This window comes from Ictalurus punctatus, chromosome 12 (genome assembly GCF_001660625.3).
Source record: "Ictalurus punctatus breed USDA103 chromosome 12, Coco_2.0, whole genome shotgun sequence".
Lineage (NCBI taxonomy): Eukaryota > Metazoa > Chordata > Actinopteri > Siluriformes > Ictaluridae > Ictalurus > Ictalurus punctatus.
In genome coordinates this window covers 32,479,985-32,498,572 of record NC_030427.2, presented here as the reverse complement: position 1 = coordinate 32,498,572, position 18,588 = coordinate 32,479,985, and the positions used below count along the sequence as shown (strand labels likewise).

Genomic DNA, 18,588 nt, shown 5'->3' with positions numbered 1-18,588 from the left:
GTTAGAGTCTCTGTTTATTTCATTTTATTAGTGCTATTTCCTCAACTTTACGTACTACACTGTTATATTATTTGTTACAAGTCTTTAAAAGGTAAGGACATTATATTTGTTAATGTGTGCAGACTATTTATCAGATTTGAAGTCAGTAGGGGACTTTTCTCTTACTGGAATTTTTTTTTTTATTTAGGTAATTTTGTTTGTTAATTCAGCTTACTCTTTGAGTTGTTTTCACATTGTGGACAACTCTTGGTGGGAAACACTGCTGTCTCCCTTGTTTTATGGAGACTTTGGGTGTGTGTTTGGGGGGGAGGTCCCACTTCGTCTCTAATTGACTATTTATATTCCTATGGTTTACTTTACTTAAATGGTTAGTAGTAATATGGATCCCAGCATAGCTGGGACAGGCATGCCTTTAAGATTTATTGTTGGAACATCAGAGGTATGGGTAATCCTGTCAAGAGATCTAAGGTTTTTACACATTTGAAACATTTAAACTCCAATATAGTATTTTTACAGGAGACACACCTACGTATTAAAGATCATCAAAGGTTACACTGCCCTTGGGTGAGTCAAGTCTACCGCTCGAACTTTAATTCAAAAGCAAGAGGGGTCGTTATTTTTATTGACAAAAGGTTACAGTTTTCATCCACTAACGTTATCGCTGATGCGAATGGTAGATATATTATAGTTGCTGGTACTCTGATGCAAAGACAGGTGTTGTTGGTAAATGTATACGCTCCAAACTTTGATGATGTGGAATTTGCAAATAGATTGTTCAGCAATCTCCGTTTCTTAAATACTCACCTGTTGATTTTCGGTGGAGATTTAAACTGTGTAATTGACCCAAACTTAGATCGGTCTAATCCCCGTTCTCTGAATCAATCTGCTATGTCTAAAACATTTTCAGATTTTATTTGTCATAATGGTCTCGTTGATCCCTGGAGATCCCGTAACCCCTTTCTTAAAAAGTTTTCTTTCTTCTCCCAGGTGCATCATTCCTATTCGAGGATTGATTATTTTTTATAGACAGCACTCTTGATTCTTGTGTAGTTTCTTCTGACTATTTGGGTATTGTAATTTCTGACCATGCGCCTCTACAATTAGATATTCATCTTTCTATTTATAAACGTAGCCCACCGCCTTGGAGATTTAATTCTCCTCTTTTAGCAGATAGTGAATTCTGTGAGTTCATTTCTACTTCTATTGATGACTTTCTTTTCTTCAATCAGAATGACTCCACCTCTTATTCATTGTTATGGGAGACACTTAAATCCTATATCAGAGGGCAGATTATTTCTTATTCTGCTCGCTGTAATAAAAAACGCACTGCTAGGCTTAATGAACTTACATCTGCGATCAGTAACCTCGATCAAAGATGTGCATTGAACCCCTCTCCAGAACTTCTTAAACAATGTCTCGACTTACAGGCAGAATTTAATCTTATTTCGACTAAAGAGGCGGAACACTTGTTGTTACATACTCGTGGTTCATATTATGAACATGGCAACAAGCCGAGTCGTTTACTGGCACATCGACAGGCTACTTCCCGTCTCATACCTAGTATAAAAAACACTTATAATATTGTCACTACATTCTTGTCACAACGTTCTTCAATTCATTCATCAATTTGTTGACAACTACAAAAGCCATTGTCACAACATTCTTTCAAAATTAAAAAAAAAAAGCTAATTTGCTAATTGACATTACAACAGAGTTAACAAAATCTGCTTGATATCAGCCCTCTTTATTGCAATGGAAAGCATTTCTGCCACCAATCGGAAAAACAGTGGTGCGATAGGACACCTTTATTTAATTCCACGGTTTATATTAAAACGCAGAGAAGTGCCTTCTGTCAAAGTAACTGAACAACTTATATTTTAATAAAAAGGATGAATAATTCCCCTAAAAATGTTCCCTATAGCCCCAAAGCTCAAAAGTGTGGAAGATAACAGGGTGCTGTTGTGGACATTAGACAACACTCACGGACTCGTCCTCTCAGGTGAAAAGGTTTATTACAGAAGGATGAATACAGGATAGAATAATGAGAGTGCTCTGGGGCACTTGTGCTGAACATTTACTATGTCTATAAAGCGCAAGACATAATACACTTCTATGTACCGATAAGGAGCAGTCTGAGGCAATTCAAACAGGCTTTGTTTCAGGGTCGAACCCTCAACAGAAAAACATGTTTGTGTCTCTGTAAGGAGATGAACATTCTGTACTAATCTAAATGACTTGACATGACCTTCTTTGACGTTATCCTCAGATGAACATGAACAGAACAAGAACAAAACTATTACAAAGTAAAAATTAATAATTTCCATCACAGTGCTCAACCGTGTCAAATGCTTTATAAATGTCAAGAACCAAAATAAAGCCACCATTCCTTAACCTGACTCTGTAATCAATTAAGTCTTGCACAAAGCATTTATTGTTGTGAATAATCCACTCATGCAAACATACCAACATGTACTGTGACATACTGAAGCAGAGCATGATCAGTATGCAGTATTCCAGCATGATAACGACCCCAAACACACCTCCAACACAACCACTGCCTTGCTAAAGAAGCTGAGGGTGAAGGTGATTGATTGGCCAAGCATGTCTCCAGACCTAAACCCTATTGAGCATCTGTGGGGCATCCTCAAATGGAAGGTGGAGGAGCACAATATCTCCAACATCCACCAGCTCCGTGACATCGTCATGGAGGAGTGGAAGTGGACTCCAGTGGAACCTGTGAAGCTCTGGTGAACTCCATGCCCAAGAGAGTTAAGGCAGTGCTGGAAAATAATGGTGGCCACACAAAATAGACACTTTGAGCCCAATTTGGACATTTTCACTTAGGGGTGTACTCACTTTTGTTGCCAGCGATGTAGACATTAATGGCTGTGTGTAGAGTTATTTTGAGGGGACAGCAAATTTACACTGTTACACAAGCTGTACACTCACTACTTTATAAAAATGTGAGGGGTGTACTCACTTTTGTGAGATACTGTATATATTTAAAGACATGTATCTTAAATTGACAAATTCACGTGTCAAGGGCTGATGGCTTTATGTTAGAGCACTTGTGTATCCTTAATGATCTTGCATGAGCATAGCTCCGTCCACAGTGTCCACAGAGGTACGGCTTCTGTCCTGTATGACACTGCTGGTGGCTGTGGAAGGCACTTGGGTCATGAAAACATTTCCCACACTGTGAGCAGTGATAAGGCTTCTCTCCCGTGTGAATGCGCTGGTGTATCCGAAGATTACCTTCTTGATTAAAACTCTTCCCACACTGTCCACAGTGATACGGCTTCTCTCCTGTGTGAATACGGTGGTGTTGTTGGAGATGAGTTTCTCGTGTAAAACTCTTCCCACACTGTGAGCAGTGATACGGCCTCTCTCCCGTGTGAATGAGCTCATGTCGTTGGAGATGACTCTGACGAGTAAAACTATTTCCACACTGGGAGCAGTAGTATCGCTTCTCTCCTGTGTGAATGCGCTTGTGTACTTGGAGATTACTCTGGGAAGTAAAACTCTTCCCACACTGTGAGCAGTGATACGGCTTCTCTCCTGTGTGAATGCGCTCATGTACTTGGAGATTACTCTGGAAAGTAAAACTCTTCCCACACTGTGAGCAGTGATACAGCTTTTCTCCTGTATGAATGCGCTGGTGTTGTTTGAGATGACTCTGACAAGTAAAACTCTTCCCACACTGTCCACAGTGATGCGGCTTGTCTTCTGTGTGAATGCACTTGTGATTTTTAAGATGATGAGTTTTAGTAAAACTCTTCCCACAATCTGAGCAGTGGTACATCTGGAAAACACAATAAAATTATTCAAGATGCTTAAAATTTTTAGAGTTTGTCCCCATGTGGTTATGGAATTGTTACTGGAATCATCTCCTACAATACTGTAATACAGTTTCCTCATCAAATCACCCACCGTTAATGGCTATAGCACCCGGAAATTTAGGTATGCAGATGGAGCTGCTAAATTACTAACAACAAAACGCACAGCATAAATAAAAGCAAGGTGTAATATAAGGTGGAGTGAGTGACTCACATTTTTTGAATATATACATACTTTATACAAGTAAACCGGGAAAACTTCAGGGTGGACAAGGCCAAAGCAACAAACAAAAAACGCTGTTTTAAGGAAATTAACTTAACTAAAAAGAAAAGCAAACAAAAGACCATCAGTTTCCCTAAACACCCTTACCAAAACAGAGACAAAACCCACACTCAATAGAAATGGCAGTCACACCAGTGAATAGATACAGTATTTGATATTTACAAAAATTCAGCAGGGAGCCCAGGGTCAGGAGGGTTACTTTAAAAATGTATTCTGTTACAGTTACAAATTACTTCATAAAATAATTTAATCAGTAATGTAATCTAACTATCACAATATAAAAGTAATGTAATCACATTACTTCAAGGTCACATATGTAAATAAAGTCAAGAGAAAAGCAATATGATCTAAAATACTTTAATTTAGAGCTTAAAAACCATGTTCAATGTTTGGATTTCTTTTTTAATACAATAAGTAAATTTGTTGCTCATGTGAGTCACAACTGGCAAGAGAGAACCAGAACTATACTCATGCAGATGTCTATATTGTCTTGTCAAAAGCAGGGCTCCAGACAAAAATTAATAAATAAATAAATCTATTAAGGAGACATTATCTCCTATAAGGGAAATATATATATATATATATATATATATATATATATATATATATATATATATATATATATATATAATTAAAAAAAACAAAAAAACAAACAAAACAAAAAAAAACACACAGGCACTAGATGATTTTTTTAAGTGCCACATGAATGAACACCAGTCATCCCATCATCTGTGTATGTCTGGGCTCCTTTTACAGCTTCAGCATTTTCATTCAAGTTCACTTAAAATGGGAACTGAATGTCATGAAGTTCACATGTACGAGACATGCTTGTGTTAACATTGTTTTTTGTAGCACACTCTGCGACTACAGTGTCATGAGCTTTTTTGGTCAAAAAAAATCTAATAGAAAAATGGCACGCTTATAGCGCTTTACACTGTGTCTCATTCACACACACCAACTGTAGCAGAGCTGCCATGCAAGATGCTAACTTGCCATCAGGAGCAACTTGGGGTTCAGTGTCTTGCCCAAGGACACTTCGGTATGTGTAGTCATGTGGGCCAGGAATCGAACCTCCAACCCTACAATTAGTGGATTAGTGGACAACCTGCTCAACCACCTGAGCCACAGCCTCACGTGACTAGAGGCATTTTTTTAATGCTTTTGACTATAGCCTTGTCCCCCCCAGTCTCTTTCTTGAAATGGTTCTTTCCGATAATGAAATCCGTGTCCCCCGCCATTTCGGAACAAAAGTGACAAAACATTATCTGCGCGTGATGATCATACTTGAGCCATGCAAACTCTTGAATTCAAGAAGTCTTAAGATGCCTTTCTGTGATGATCCTCAGTATCTCCATTGTTTTCTCTCTCATGCTGGCACTACTGGAGCCTGCTTTTTTTATTAGCAGGTGTGCCATCAGCATTGGTGCTCAACAGAGATAAGGATTGTTTGGAAAATTTGGATATTTTTAGTTCTGACACGGAAAGCTGATCCTTGCTTTTCCTGTGCATATTCATGCGCATCGTCTTTTCATTACGTCAACAGAATAAATGATGTGATAGGCCACTCCTCACAGGACATGCAATTAAAAACAAATTACATGCAAATTTTTTAAATCAAAACATTTAATTTCTTGGGTTTTAAATGAAAACAACTGTAATCCTGATAGTATTCCTTTTTTTTTTTTTTTTTACAAAATGTACCTGTAATGTGATTATTTTGTTTTTTGACGTAACCAACAGTTAGCAGTTTTTTGTACCCTGATTATGTAACATTGTTACGCATATTCCGCCACTCCCAAAGCCATCAGTGTGACTATTTACAAATCCAGGCAGCAAAAAGAAAGAAAGGACAGACCGAGCTCAGAGACTGGACAGGCACAGATGAAAAAAAACAGAAATACGGAGCGGAGTAACGAGCACAACCACAAATGACAAGTGAGCATGTACAAAACGAAGCTGTGGGCACTGGCTTTCTTCGCTGTTAAATACTATCCCCCATTGATGACAACATGCACACATGAACTGGAGCAAGACTATCACCAAGGTACACTTACAAATCTTGCAAAGCCATTAACAGGACAAGGGTCTCCTCCTTGATGGTGCTGTAGTTACATTTGCAATCAAACTTATTCAACCCTCATTGCAAATCAGGTTTATTGTCAAAACTTAAATAATTTTGAGACTGTAGAAGTCATTAGAAGTTGTATTTTCAGTTGAATTTGGGGAAACCACTTGTAGCATTTGTTGTGTTGAACTATTTAAATTACTTGTGTTTGATTTGTTCATCGCAAACAGCTGAAAGGCTGTCAAATCTGACACTAAACCTGATTTGCAATGGGGGTTGAATAGTTTGATTGCACCTGTATGTTTTCTTTTGTCAGAAGCAGTGTCATGCGTCTCACTCGGAGATTAAATACGTATCGTTGTGTTGCATGCTTGGTAGTGTAGCATTCGGGTGAAACAAGGAAAACAACAAAATCATGAATTCTATTAAGAAAATCAGTATATCATGAAAGTGGACAGTAAGCAATATAATACTACATCCACATACTATATTACAATTTTATGCCAGAAATTCTTTTTAGAAAATTAATTAAAAGATGTATCTTACTTTGACAAATTCACATGTTAACAGTTGATGGCTTTATCTTAGAGCACTTGTGTGTCCTTAATGAACTTGAACGAGTATAGCTCCATCCACATTGTCCACAGAGGTACGGCTTCTCTCCTGTATGACACTGTGGGTGGCTGTAGAGGGCACTCTGGTCACGAAAACTTTTCCCAAACTGTGAGCAGTGATACGGCTTCTCTCCCGTGTGAATTCGCTCGTGTCTTTGGAGAGTACTCGGACAAGCAAAACTCTCCCCCCACTGTCCAGAGTTATATGGCTTCTCTCCTGGATGAATGCGCTCGTGGTATTCGAGACCATGTCATTTAGTAAAACTCTTCCCGCAATCTGAGCAGTGGTACATCTGGAAAACATAAAATTTATTCAAGATTCCTAAATAATTTTAGATTTTGGTTATGGAATTGTTGTTGAATATTTTACTAATACAAAAAGCACTGTGACTGATAATTTTTATGGACAAAGATGAACAAGACAGTTGATCTAACATACACATCATTTCTCAGCACTAATCACTCAGAAATAGTTAATATAATGTACACTCAGGCCAATAAGTATTTGGACAGTGACAATTTTCGTAAGTTTGCCTCTGCACACCACCACAATGGATTTGAAATTAAGCCTTCAAGATGTGATTGAAGTGTAGTCTTTCCACTTTAATTCAGGGGCTTTAACAAAAATATTGCATTACCCATTTAGGAACTACAGCCATTTTTTTAATCACAGTCCCTCCATTTTCACAAGCTCAAAGTTGGACAAACTAACAACAATATATATTAGGATTATTTTTTTTAAATACTTGGATGCAAATACTTGCCTGATGTGTGGAACCCATAGACATCATATGCTGAGTTTCCTCCCTTGAGATGCTTTGCCAGGCCTTTACTGCAGCCTCCTTCAGTTGCTGCTTGTTTGTGGGTCTTTCTGCCTTCATTGGGTCAACAGCATGCTCAATTGGGTTGCTTTCACGGTACGGGTCATTATCCATCTGTACTGTGAAGTGCTGTCATATCTGTTTTGCAGCATTTGACCGAATCTCAATTCGAGTCAATGACTGTCATTTCAACCATATACAGCTGGTGCAGTACACAGTGAAATAAAACGTTCCTCCAAGACCATGGTGCTACATGAAACAACACACTAAACCATATGAGAAGACATACAGTTGCAGTCAAAATTACTCAACCCCCATTGCAAATCAGGTTTATTGTCAAAACTGACAGACTTTCAGATGTTTGCAATGAATAAATCAAACAAAAGCAATAGTTCAAGACAACGAATGCTTCAAGTGGTTTCCCCAAATTCAACTGAAAATGCAACTTATAATGATTTCTCCAGTCTCAAAATTATTCAACCCCTTCATGTCAAGCATCTTTAGTACTTAGTAGAGCACCCTTTTGCTGTTAACCTGCTACGAATGAATATTCTTGGGTTTGCGTGCTGCAACCGCCTTCTTCAAATCCCACCAAAGATTTTCTATGGGGTTCAAGTCAGGTGACTGTGATGGCCCAGTAGATTCTTCCAGGACTACCTCTGAAAACAAACCTTGGTGGAATTTGAGGTATGCTTGGGATCATTGTCCTGTTGTAAGGTCCAGTGACGCCCCAGCTTCAGCTTCCTCACAGACGGCATGATGTTTTCTCCTAGGATTTCCTGATGGATTCATTGAACTATCTTGCCTTCCACATGCTGCAGGTTTCCAGTGCCAGAGGATGCAAAGCAGCCCCAGATCATCACCGAGCCACCACCATGCTTGAGTGTTGAAAGAGTGTTCTTCCTTCCTTCTTCTTCCTCCAGACATACCACTGATCAATCGTGCCGAGAAGTTCCAGGTTTGTTTCATCGCTCCACAGAACAGAATCCCAAAACTTCTGTAGCTTATTTATATGATTTAGAGCAACTTTTCTTGTGCTTTTGGGTCAGTAGTAGTGAAAGTCTTGGAGTTCTGGCATGGAACACTTCTGCGTTTAGTACGCTCCTTAATGTGCTCACTGAAACCTCAGTGCCTGTTGCCACCAAGGCATGCCTGTTGCCACCAAGTCCTTCTCAGAAATCTGGTTGCAGCCATTGATCCTTTTCTGCCCCATGCAGGTATTTCATGAATTTTATGCCCCTAGCCAGTTCAGGTATTTCAAGCGTTCCAGCTCAAGCACACCTGGTGCAACTAATGAAGCCCTTGATTAGTTGCATCAGGTCTGCTTGAGACAATACCTGTTTTACATATTTGTGCTGTTGTGAGGGATTCTATTCAAGGAGTTGAATAATTTTGAAACTGGAGAAGTCATTAAAAGTTGCATTTTCAGTTGAATTTAGGGAAACCACTTGAAGCATTCATTGTGTTGAACTATTTCAATTTCTTTTGTTTGATGTGTTCATTGCAAACAGCTGAAAGTCTGTAAATCACTACAATAAACCTGATTTGCAATAGGGTCAAATAATTTTGATCGTAACTGTAGAAATAAATATGACCTACACATTTTTAAATCAAGTGCATGGGCAAACAACACAAGACAAAACAGCACAACTAAAATAGGACCATGGGCACAGTAAAGCCACTTTGCCACTGCATGATATGACTGAACTTGCTTTACTTTCCTTGCTTTTCCACTGCAGTTTAATGCCGTCACACCGTGGGTGCCATCTTCCACTCGCCTTCATGCAGGAATAATGCATTATCGAAACCCTGTACAAATACACGGTCAGGCTGTATTACAAGCGCCTTTCCTGTTAACTGAACATGTGCCCTATTAAGGATGTAAAATAATGGCATTCTAGAACCTACATAGTGTTCTATATGACAAAGTTAGATTCAGCCATGAGAGGAATTACTTCTGTCGTGGAAATTAGACAAAACTCGCAGACTCAACCTCTGAAGGTAAAAAGGTTTATTACAGAAAGATGGTTAATACAAGATAGAATAATGAGAGCGCTCTGAAGCCCTTGTACTAAACCACTACTATATATATGAAACACAGAGCATGATATAATTCTGTGTACCGATAAGAAGCAGTTTAAACAGGCTTTGTTTTAGGATCTTGGACAGAAAAACCCTGAACAGAAGAACATGTTTGTGTCTCTATAAGCAGATAAACATTCTGTACTGATCTCAGTGACATGAAATGGCCTTCTTAGGTGGTATCCTCAGATGAACATGAACAAAAACAAACTTATTACAAAGTTAAAATGTGTAATTTCCCTCACACTTCGATAAATGCCCGTTTGGAAATGGGTAACAAGAAAGAAGTAAAAATCTAAGGACTAGATTAATAGAATATTACCATATGCAAAGTATGTATTAAGCGACATGTCTATTCAGTGTCTCATCATGAGCCTCTCGAAGCACTTCATGATGATGGATGTGAGTACAATGGGAGGGTAGTCATTGAGGCATGACCCTTAAGACTTCTGTGGCACAGGGCCAATGGTGGTGGACTGTTGGATGTTGGAATGATGGGTGTTGCTCAAGGAGATGTTGAATGTGTCAGTGAGAACATACACAAACTGGTCTGCACATCCTCTGAGCACTCTGCCAGGAATGTTGTCTGATCCAGCAGCTTTCCGTGGGTTGATTGTGTAGAGTTTTCCTTACATCAGCGCTGGTTAGACAGCACCTGGTCGTTGGTCGGAGGGGTGGATCACATCATTCTGCACCTCAAAATGAGCATAGAAGTTGTTCAGCATATCTGGAAGGGAGACATCATCGTTACAGGCAGGTGATGTCCTTTAGTTGCTGCCGTCCTGAATACCCTGCCACATGCGCTGCAGTTCACTGCTGTCCATGAAGTGGTCATGGATTTCCTGAGCATGTGCATGCTTTGCATCTCTGATGGCCTGGGACAGTTTGGCCCTCGCTGTTCTTAGGGCCGTCTTGTCACCTGCCCTGAAAGCATCTTGGGTCCTCAGCAGTGCACACACCTCTCCAGTCATGCAAGACTTCTGGATAGAGCATGCAGTGACTGTTTTGGAGACAGTGATGTCATCAATGCACTTGCTGATGTAGCTGGTCACTGATGCTGTGTATTCCTCCAAATTGGTGGTGCCGCCATCAGTTGCAGTCTCCCTGAACATGTCCCAGTCAGTGTGCTCAAAACAGTCCTGAAGATCAGAGATGGCTCCCGTTGGCCAGGTTTTCACCTGCTTCAAAGCCAGTTTGGAGCGTCTGATGAGTGGTCTGTATGCTGGGATTAGAGATGTGGTCTGAGTAGCCGAGGTGGGGGCAAGGCTCCGCCCGGTACACACTGGGGTTGTTTGTGTAAACAAGATACAGTGTGTTTACCCCTCTCGTTGCAAAGTCCACATGTTTGTGGAATTTAAGGAGCACTGACTTGAGATTCACATGGCTAAAATCTCTGGAGATGATACAGTCCATTGGGGTGTGCATTCTGCAGTTCACCAATAGCCACATACAGTTCACAGAGTGCCTCCTTAACATTAGTGCTGGGGCGGGATGGGTGTACATACACACCGATTATAAAGACAGTTGTGAATTTTCATGGTAAATAAAAAGGTCTGCATCTAACAGTCAAACTCCACCAGTGATTAGCAGTAACTATAAACAAATGCAGAGTTCTTGCATCATTCCATGTTGATGTAAACACACAAGCCACCACCGCGAGCCTTACCGCAATGAGCTACATTTCTTTTGGCACGGAATGAGGGAAACCGTCTAGCTGAATGGCTGCGTCCGGAACTCTGATGCTGAGCCATGTGTCCATGAAAACAAATACGCAGCAGTCTCTAAACTCGCACTCTGTAGTCTACTGGAGTTGGATATAGTCCAGCTTATTGTCCAGGGAACAGACATAGAGAGCAGGATGGACAGGAGAGCTAGCTGCCTAGAGTTTGCTTTTCGTCTAGCATGGACCCCCACCCTTTTGCCGTGCTTTCGCTTCCTTGCACACTGCTTATCCCATCACCTGGCCACTGGCATCAGACGACACAGAGGACTGGAGGCCTAGGCCCTGAAGCAAGATTGAGCAGCGTCTCCAACAGCTCATCATGCAGGTTGGTTGTTGCATGATTTCTGCATTTTATCAGTGTCTGGCAATGGCAGACAAACACCAGTTGTCCATGTGTCAATCTGAGCAGAAAGTATAGCTCTATACACTTAGAATTCATCCTGTTACTTCTATCAGCAGTAACATCAATGTACACCAGTGACAGCAGCCGTACATGCCCATGCCATAACATCAGGCTTGACAAGTCTAATCTGGCCTTTCTGTTCGAGTGTTACCAGTGGTTTGAATCTTGAGGTAAACCATGTGTATTTACATTCTCGAAGATGTCTCTTGATTGTAGACTTTGAAAATGATATGCCTACCTCCTCCAGAGTGTTCTTGACTTGGCTAGATGTTGTGAAGATGTTTTTCTTCAACAAGGAATGGATTTTATAACCATCTACTTTAGTTATCTTCTGTGACATTCCAGGCCTTTCAGTGTTGCTGAGCTTGCCAGTGCATTCCTTCTTTTTAAGAATGTACCAAATTGTTGATTTGGCCACTCCTAAGGTTTCTGCTCTCTGGCCAATATCATGATGGCCTCCTTCACTTGCATCAACACCTCTTTTGACCAGATATTGAGAGTTCCCATGAATAGCTACCAAAAGCAAATTCAACACTTAGAAACAGGCCACACCTGGCCATGAAACTGCTCATCAGGCAATTGTCTGGTTACTTTTGAGCTTGTGAAAATGGAAGAACTGTGTAAAAAATGGCTGTAATTCCTAAACGGTTAATGCAATATTTTTGTTAAACCCCTTGAATTAAACCTGAAAGTCCACACTTCAATCACATCTTGATTGCTTAATTTCAAATTTATTGTAGTGGTGTACAGGGGCAAAAGCACAAAAATTGTATCACTGTCCAAATACTTTTGGACCTGACTGTATACGTTTATAAAATTCAGAGGCTAGCCATACAAAGATGACCTTGCTCTTGGCATCAACATTTTTCTAAGTTGAAGGTCTTTTGTTTTTGTCTGTGGAAGTATAACAGACTGGAATAAGTGTTACACATTTCCTTCTAATGAAGTTTAGTTAGTTAGGTAACAGTTAGCACACTTGTCTTTTGGTTTGTTAACCTGCTCAATGTTTCAGAATTTACCACACAAAGATCAGTTCCTTTATGTATAATTGATCACAAATCAGTTCCATTATTAATAAATGATCACAAATCAGTTCCTTTATTAATAATTTGAAGGCCACATAAAGTGTGAGCCCTGACCTTAAGTGTTCTGCTTGTTGTACCCCTTGCAAAAAACAACAAAAAAACAAAACAAAACAAAAAAACCTACACGAATCCGGCTGGATTTTAATTTTTCTGCATAATGTTTGCTGGAATCCTGCAGGAATGCTAAAATCCAGCAGGACACACTGGCAGACTGTGCAGGAAATTCCTATAGGTTTTAAAGTGGAGCCTTCAGTTCAATAGAAACATGCAGGAATGTCCAACACACTTGCTGCACAACGGGAAAACATCCTGCAGAACTGCTGCACACCTCCTCATTTTACAATTTACATGAGTTATTACACGACAATTTCAATAAATAAAATACTTCATTTGTGAAAATACAATGTTTTTGTTGTGAAGTTATTTAAAATGGTCCTGCAGGAAGAGTGTGTGAGTGTGTGAGTGTTTTAAATAGACCTTCAGGACATACTCCTAGAGGGTTTAATACCTGCATAAACTCCTAGAGGGTTTAATACCTGCATATAATTTTTACTGTTAAAATTCCTGCACACATTTCTACAGGAAAATTAGCTGATATTAGCTAATTTTCCCATAGGTTTTTTTATTGTAGTGTGGTAATGGTTACTGAAGGGATAAACTGATGCAACTTTAGAGTAGAAAACCACTGAGCACACATTCCTCACTCCACGTCCCAACACGCTGATCTAGTTTGAACCTGTTCTCTATCAGTTTCTCACTCATTTGTATATGTATAAATTCCCTGCTGTTCTTAAACTTGTTTAATAAAAAAAAGAAAGAAAGAAAAAAAAATTCCAACCAAGTGACCAACACAACGTGCTGCTGACATTATCCAAATCTAAACTCGCCTCAAAGCGAATGTTTTTTGCTTTGAGCTTTTGATCGTGACGGTGGAGACGGTATCCTGAGGCGAGGAAAACAAATAACCATCAGTAAGTTAGCGTTCATCACTATTCAGCATTAAAGCTGCTGAGAACGCCTGGCCGAGTTTGTGATATTTAGGCAAGGAACTCTGGAAAATGTATTCATTGGAAAACAGTAACTCAGCGAGTGATCATTAACTTTACCTATTGCTACAGTGAACATCATGTACTGCTTCCTCAGTGTTGGTGTTACACTACTAGTGTCATGTGTTTATGTCAGCTGTGAAATATGGACTGAGGTTATTATATAATTCTCTGGCACTGCATCTTGTCTGAGGCTCCGAGTTAGGGTTAGCTACCTGGATGCTGTCATCAATCACAGTAGGAATGAGTGATGCTAATCTAGACCCTCACTTGAGGTAAGAACATAACTTTAGGCATACATCTTGCAGTGATGTTAGACATTCCCATTCCCTTTTTGAGAGTTAACGATAGCATTACAGCTGTTCACCATGATGTAATACAGAGAGTGGGTTAACGTTACTTACAGTTAGCAAGTGTTTTGGACAAGGGAAGCTGTAGTAATGATCGTTATGAAGATTGGTTAGGGCCGTGTTTCTTCATGTATTCTCTATATTCCTGCTAAAGGCAGGAAAATAAATATTTACAAGTCAGATAGATTCTCCAGGTGAGTCTACAGCACCATTTTGTTCATCAGGAGAGTGGAGGTTACATTTCCAAAATTACACAATCTGGGATTCTGTAACGCAGTTTCTCAGTTAAACCCAAAGGGAATTTGTCCATATTTTGTAGCGAACATCTAAACAACACTCTTTTTGTTGTTTTACAGCTTTTAACATGGAAGCAAGTGGGACTCCTGTCTTCCCAGATGGAGGGAGATTTGTAAGATGATTCATCAACTCCCATTCTTACATCTGTCAAATGTTTAAATGATTTTAACTAAGTCACCTGAATTTCATGCAATTGTTCATTTATTTTGTGAGCATTTTAGCGTACAAACAAATTGCAGGATTTAGGATTTAGGATAATTGTAGGTGGAAAAGTATAAACAACACATTCATGTTTTTTTAACATCTTTGTGTGATGTTGAACACACAGTGTGTGTTAAATGTACTAATACACTGGTTGTGCTGAAAGCAACACAAAATGTGCCGTCCTTAACTAGACACGCAGGTGTGTTCACAATGAACACATCATGAAGTTATTTTAAACACGTGTTTTAACAGTGCAGCCACGGAGTGGAATATCTGTCATCTCACATTCCTAACAATGTTTTAAATCATAAATAAGTTCTCAGAGTTTAAAAACTAAAAGAGAAATCAGACACATGACTAAACTTTACCTTTGAGCCAGTAGCAGCAGGAGTCTGTGGAGATTTTCCTAAAGAGCGGCGTCTGGACTCTGATTTCATTATAAGAGGTGTAAAGAATCAGGACACTGGAAGAAAAATACAGAGATTCATGACTCCAGAATCTCCACTAACCTGTTAACTGAGCAGCTCAGGTGGTAAGTTTCACATGAACTCACCTTTAGTGAAGATCTGAGTCCAAGCGTGTGTTGTTCTTGTTGTTCTTGTTCTTCTACTTGTTATTCTACTTGTTCTTCTACTTGTTCTTCTACTTGTTCTTCTCCTCCTTGTTCTTCTCCTCCTTGTTCTTCTTCTTCACATGTTTATTGGTGGTTGGTAAACGAGTTTTGGTGAATTACCGCCACCTACTGGACAGGAGCGTGGAGACTAAAAGGAGGTTAAAAATGGTATTTTTCAAACTTAAATCCTGTTATACAATCCTGTTAATCTTAGATAATTTAATAATGTAGTATATACCTTCCCTTGTCCTGGACCACTTTCTTTTTAGAAGACTTTGCATTGTAATGTTGATTACACTCCTAGTGAGTAGCTTTTATTCATTAAACATCTTTAATTTCCATATGGTGTACAGTGAAGAAGCACATGTTTCTGCTCAGCTGTAATACACGCATTGTCCTATTTCATCTTTTCCTGTTATAAATACTGAAAGATTTACACCTGAATTCCCTATTCTGTGATGAGGTATAATCAGTCCATACAGGATTTCATGCTGTTGTTTTTTGTGAATTGTTGTGGCCAGAAATGCTTGCTTTAGCTGCGGCTTTTTTCAAAATCAGTGATGAAATTTGCAGTTTTTGTGCTTTTTTGCAGAAAAATAGTTAATTGGCGAAATTGCAATTGCAGTGATATTTGTTGGTAAATGAGACCTTTTAGCTGTAGCTGTACATATGTTCGACGCCCAACCATATATATATATATATATATATATATATATATATATATATATATATATATATATATATATATACACACACACACACACACATATATATATATATTACTTTTTCTCAGTAAATATATTTCCAATGAGGTTATTCACATGAAATTTTCTCCAGACATCAGTATTAACTCAAGAAATCCAGAAATATAAAGAATTCACAGCCTTAAAGTCCATAAATAAAGTTAAATTAATAAACAAAGGGCTTCATGATTCTTTAATGATGCCGGCAGTCAAGAGATCTTTTAGATGCCTTTTACATCATCAATATCAGCAGATCGCTCCCTGAAAGGTCTGAGGTCACTTAGCCTGATATGATGCTCCACTCCCTGTGCCAACCCCACATCCCATTCATCAACAGAGAACACTTTTTTTTTCCTCCCGACAGCTTCCGGCATAATTTTTTCCCAGTCCGACCTGTCACACACAGATGCTTTTTGTCCTGTAATTGTAGCAAAGTGAACAATGTTATGTTTCTTTTCTTTAAATATTGATAATGTTTTTAAAAATTCCTTCCATTGTTCAGTTTGTATTTTTTGTTGGACTCTACCGGCCTTTAAAATAGAATCAAAAGCTTTAGTTACCTCAGTTGTGGTCTTGTTTCATAACACACATATACCCAGGCATATTTGGATACAATATGTATACACATTATCAGTGTGTATAGATAGTATAACAGTACATTTTATGTTGTCCTCACAAAAATCTTGTTACATTTTATTTTGTAGATAATATTTTGTACAGACTGCACACGTCCTCTGCTAACCCGATTTTTTAAAAAATTGTAGCATCATTAACTCTCTTACGTATTTTTTCCACAATAGCTCATACAACCCAGGGTCTGACAGCGTATAATATATATTCTTCATCAATCATTCAGTCATTTTGGAGTGGCAAGATGTATTTTTATCTTTATTTGTAGATGTATATGTATCTTTATTTATCTATCTAACAGTTAGCAGGCTTGTCTTTTGGTTTGCTAATCGTTTCAGAATTTACAACAGAAACCTGCAATGAATTCAGTTCCTTTATTAATAATCTGAAGACCACATAAAGTGTGAGTCCTGACCTGAAGTCTTCTGCTTGTTGTATATAGTGTTGTAATGGTTACTTAATTATAAATAAGTTCTCAGAGTTTAAAAACTAAAAGAGAAATCAGACACATGACTAAACTTTACCTTTGAGCCAGTAGCAGCAGGAGTCTGTGGAGATTTTCCTAAAGAGCGGCGTCTGGACTCTGATTTCATTATAAGAGGTGTAAAGAATCAGGACACTGGAAGAAAAATACAGAGATTCATGACTCCAGAATCTCCACTAACCTGTTAACCGAGCAGCTCAGATGGAAAGTTTCAGATGAACTCACCTTTAGTGATGTTACGCAGAGTATCAGAGATCTGAAGCGTGTGTGGAGAAGCAAGAGCTGTTTCACGAAGTTCTGCATCCAAGAGTGTGTTCTTCTTCTTCTTGTGTTGTTTAATGGTGGTTGACAAACCTATTGAATTGTGCCCCAGGACAGTCAAAAATACAAAGAGAAATACTTAATTATATCAGGAAAACAGGACTGGACATTTTATTGGACATTTAAAAGAACAAATGTATTTCTTGATGACTGATGACTCCCTGCACACTGGATGTTCGAAGCGTGGTAACTTGCATGTGCATATAGCCAAAGTACTGTGTGAGGGTAGAATGGAACCCCATGTATGGAGGGCATCAGAGGCAACAAAGCTGATGGATTTTGGAGATCCTGAGCCAAGCCATCTTCCTAATTTGGTCACCCTGCACAAAACAAAGCATGAGAGAAATGACTTAGAATTAGGTGACAAGGATCCTATTTTGTCACTGCAGATGTTAAAATATAGTGCACCTCACAGTGGTAGCATTAAAGACATTGGACTGGACAAGTTCTTCCATCACTACTGGAGTCAAACACAAATGTTTATGTACAAGTCATTATCAAATAAGTCTACTAATCCCACTGTGAGTTTTGATGCAACTGGCTCAGTGTTGAGGAAACTACAGAGACCAAATGGCATGTCTGGCCATATCTTCTTATATCAGGGTGTTCTGGCAAGGGATAAGACTCCCCCTGCCTCAGGCCAATCCAAAAGTCCATCACAGTGTCCCTCTGCATTCAAGACAGACTCTACCTCAGGAATAGTACTCTGTGCAGGGAAAGTTTCTCACAGTTACAGTCTGGGAGAACTTCTGTGGATTGACACTGACCTGGGAAGCACCTCCACAGAATTTTCTTTATGTGATTTTCCCTCCAATCTGATGCTCCATGGAGAGAGATTTACTTTAAAGGCAGTCATTGCTTTCAGAGGAGGCTTAACCCAGGATGCTCTTGGACATTATGTGGCCTACTGCAGGAGGTCTCCATGTGTCTGGGAGATGTATGATGACCTGAGAAGTGGAGTGACAGTTATGTCAGAAAAAACTAAATA

General features: G+C 39.2%; 1 protein-coding gene across 7 annotated transcripts; it reads right to left on the bottom strand.

Moving 5' to 3' along the window:
- Positions 1-1,995: 1,995 nt before the first annotated feature.
- On the bottom strand, positions 1,996-17,541 carry LOC108273009 (zinc finger protein 239). 7 transcript variants are annotated; one of them, XM_053683967.1, is made up of 5 exons: positions 15,363-15,400; positions 15,178-15,272; positions 14,363-14,456; positions 6,731-7,091; positions 1,996-3,802 (listed from the first exon to the last, which is right to left on the bottom strand). In XM_053683967.1, exon 5 carries the CDS (start codon positions 3,800-3,802, stop codon positions 3,032-3,034), a length of 771 nt encoding a protein of 256 aa, XP_053539942.1. In that variant the 5' UTR covers positions 6,731-7,091; positions 14,363-14,456; positions 15,178-15,272; positions 15,363-15,400; the 3' UTR covers positions 1,996-3,031. The 7 variants fall into 7 exon arrangements, 4 of the variants coding, with proteins under 4 accessions (XP_053539942.1, XP_053539941.1, XP_053539943.1 ...); XM_053683966.1 differs by lacking the exon at positions 14,363-14,456; XR_008397240.1 differs by lacking the exons at positions 1,996-3,802; positions 6,731-7,091 and adding an exon at positions 7,564-9,428.
- Between the last annotated feature and the right edge of the window lie 1,047 nt (positions 17,542-18,588).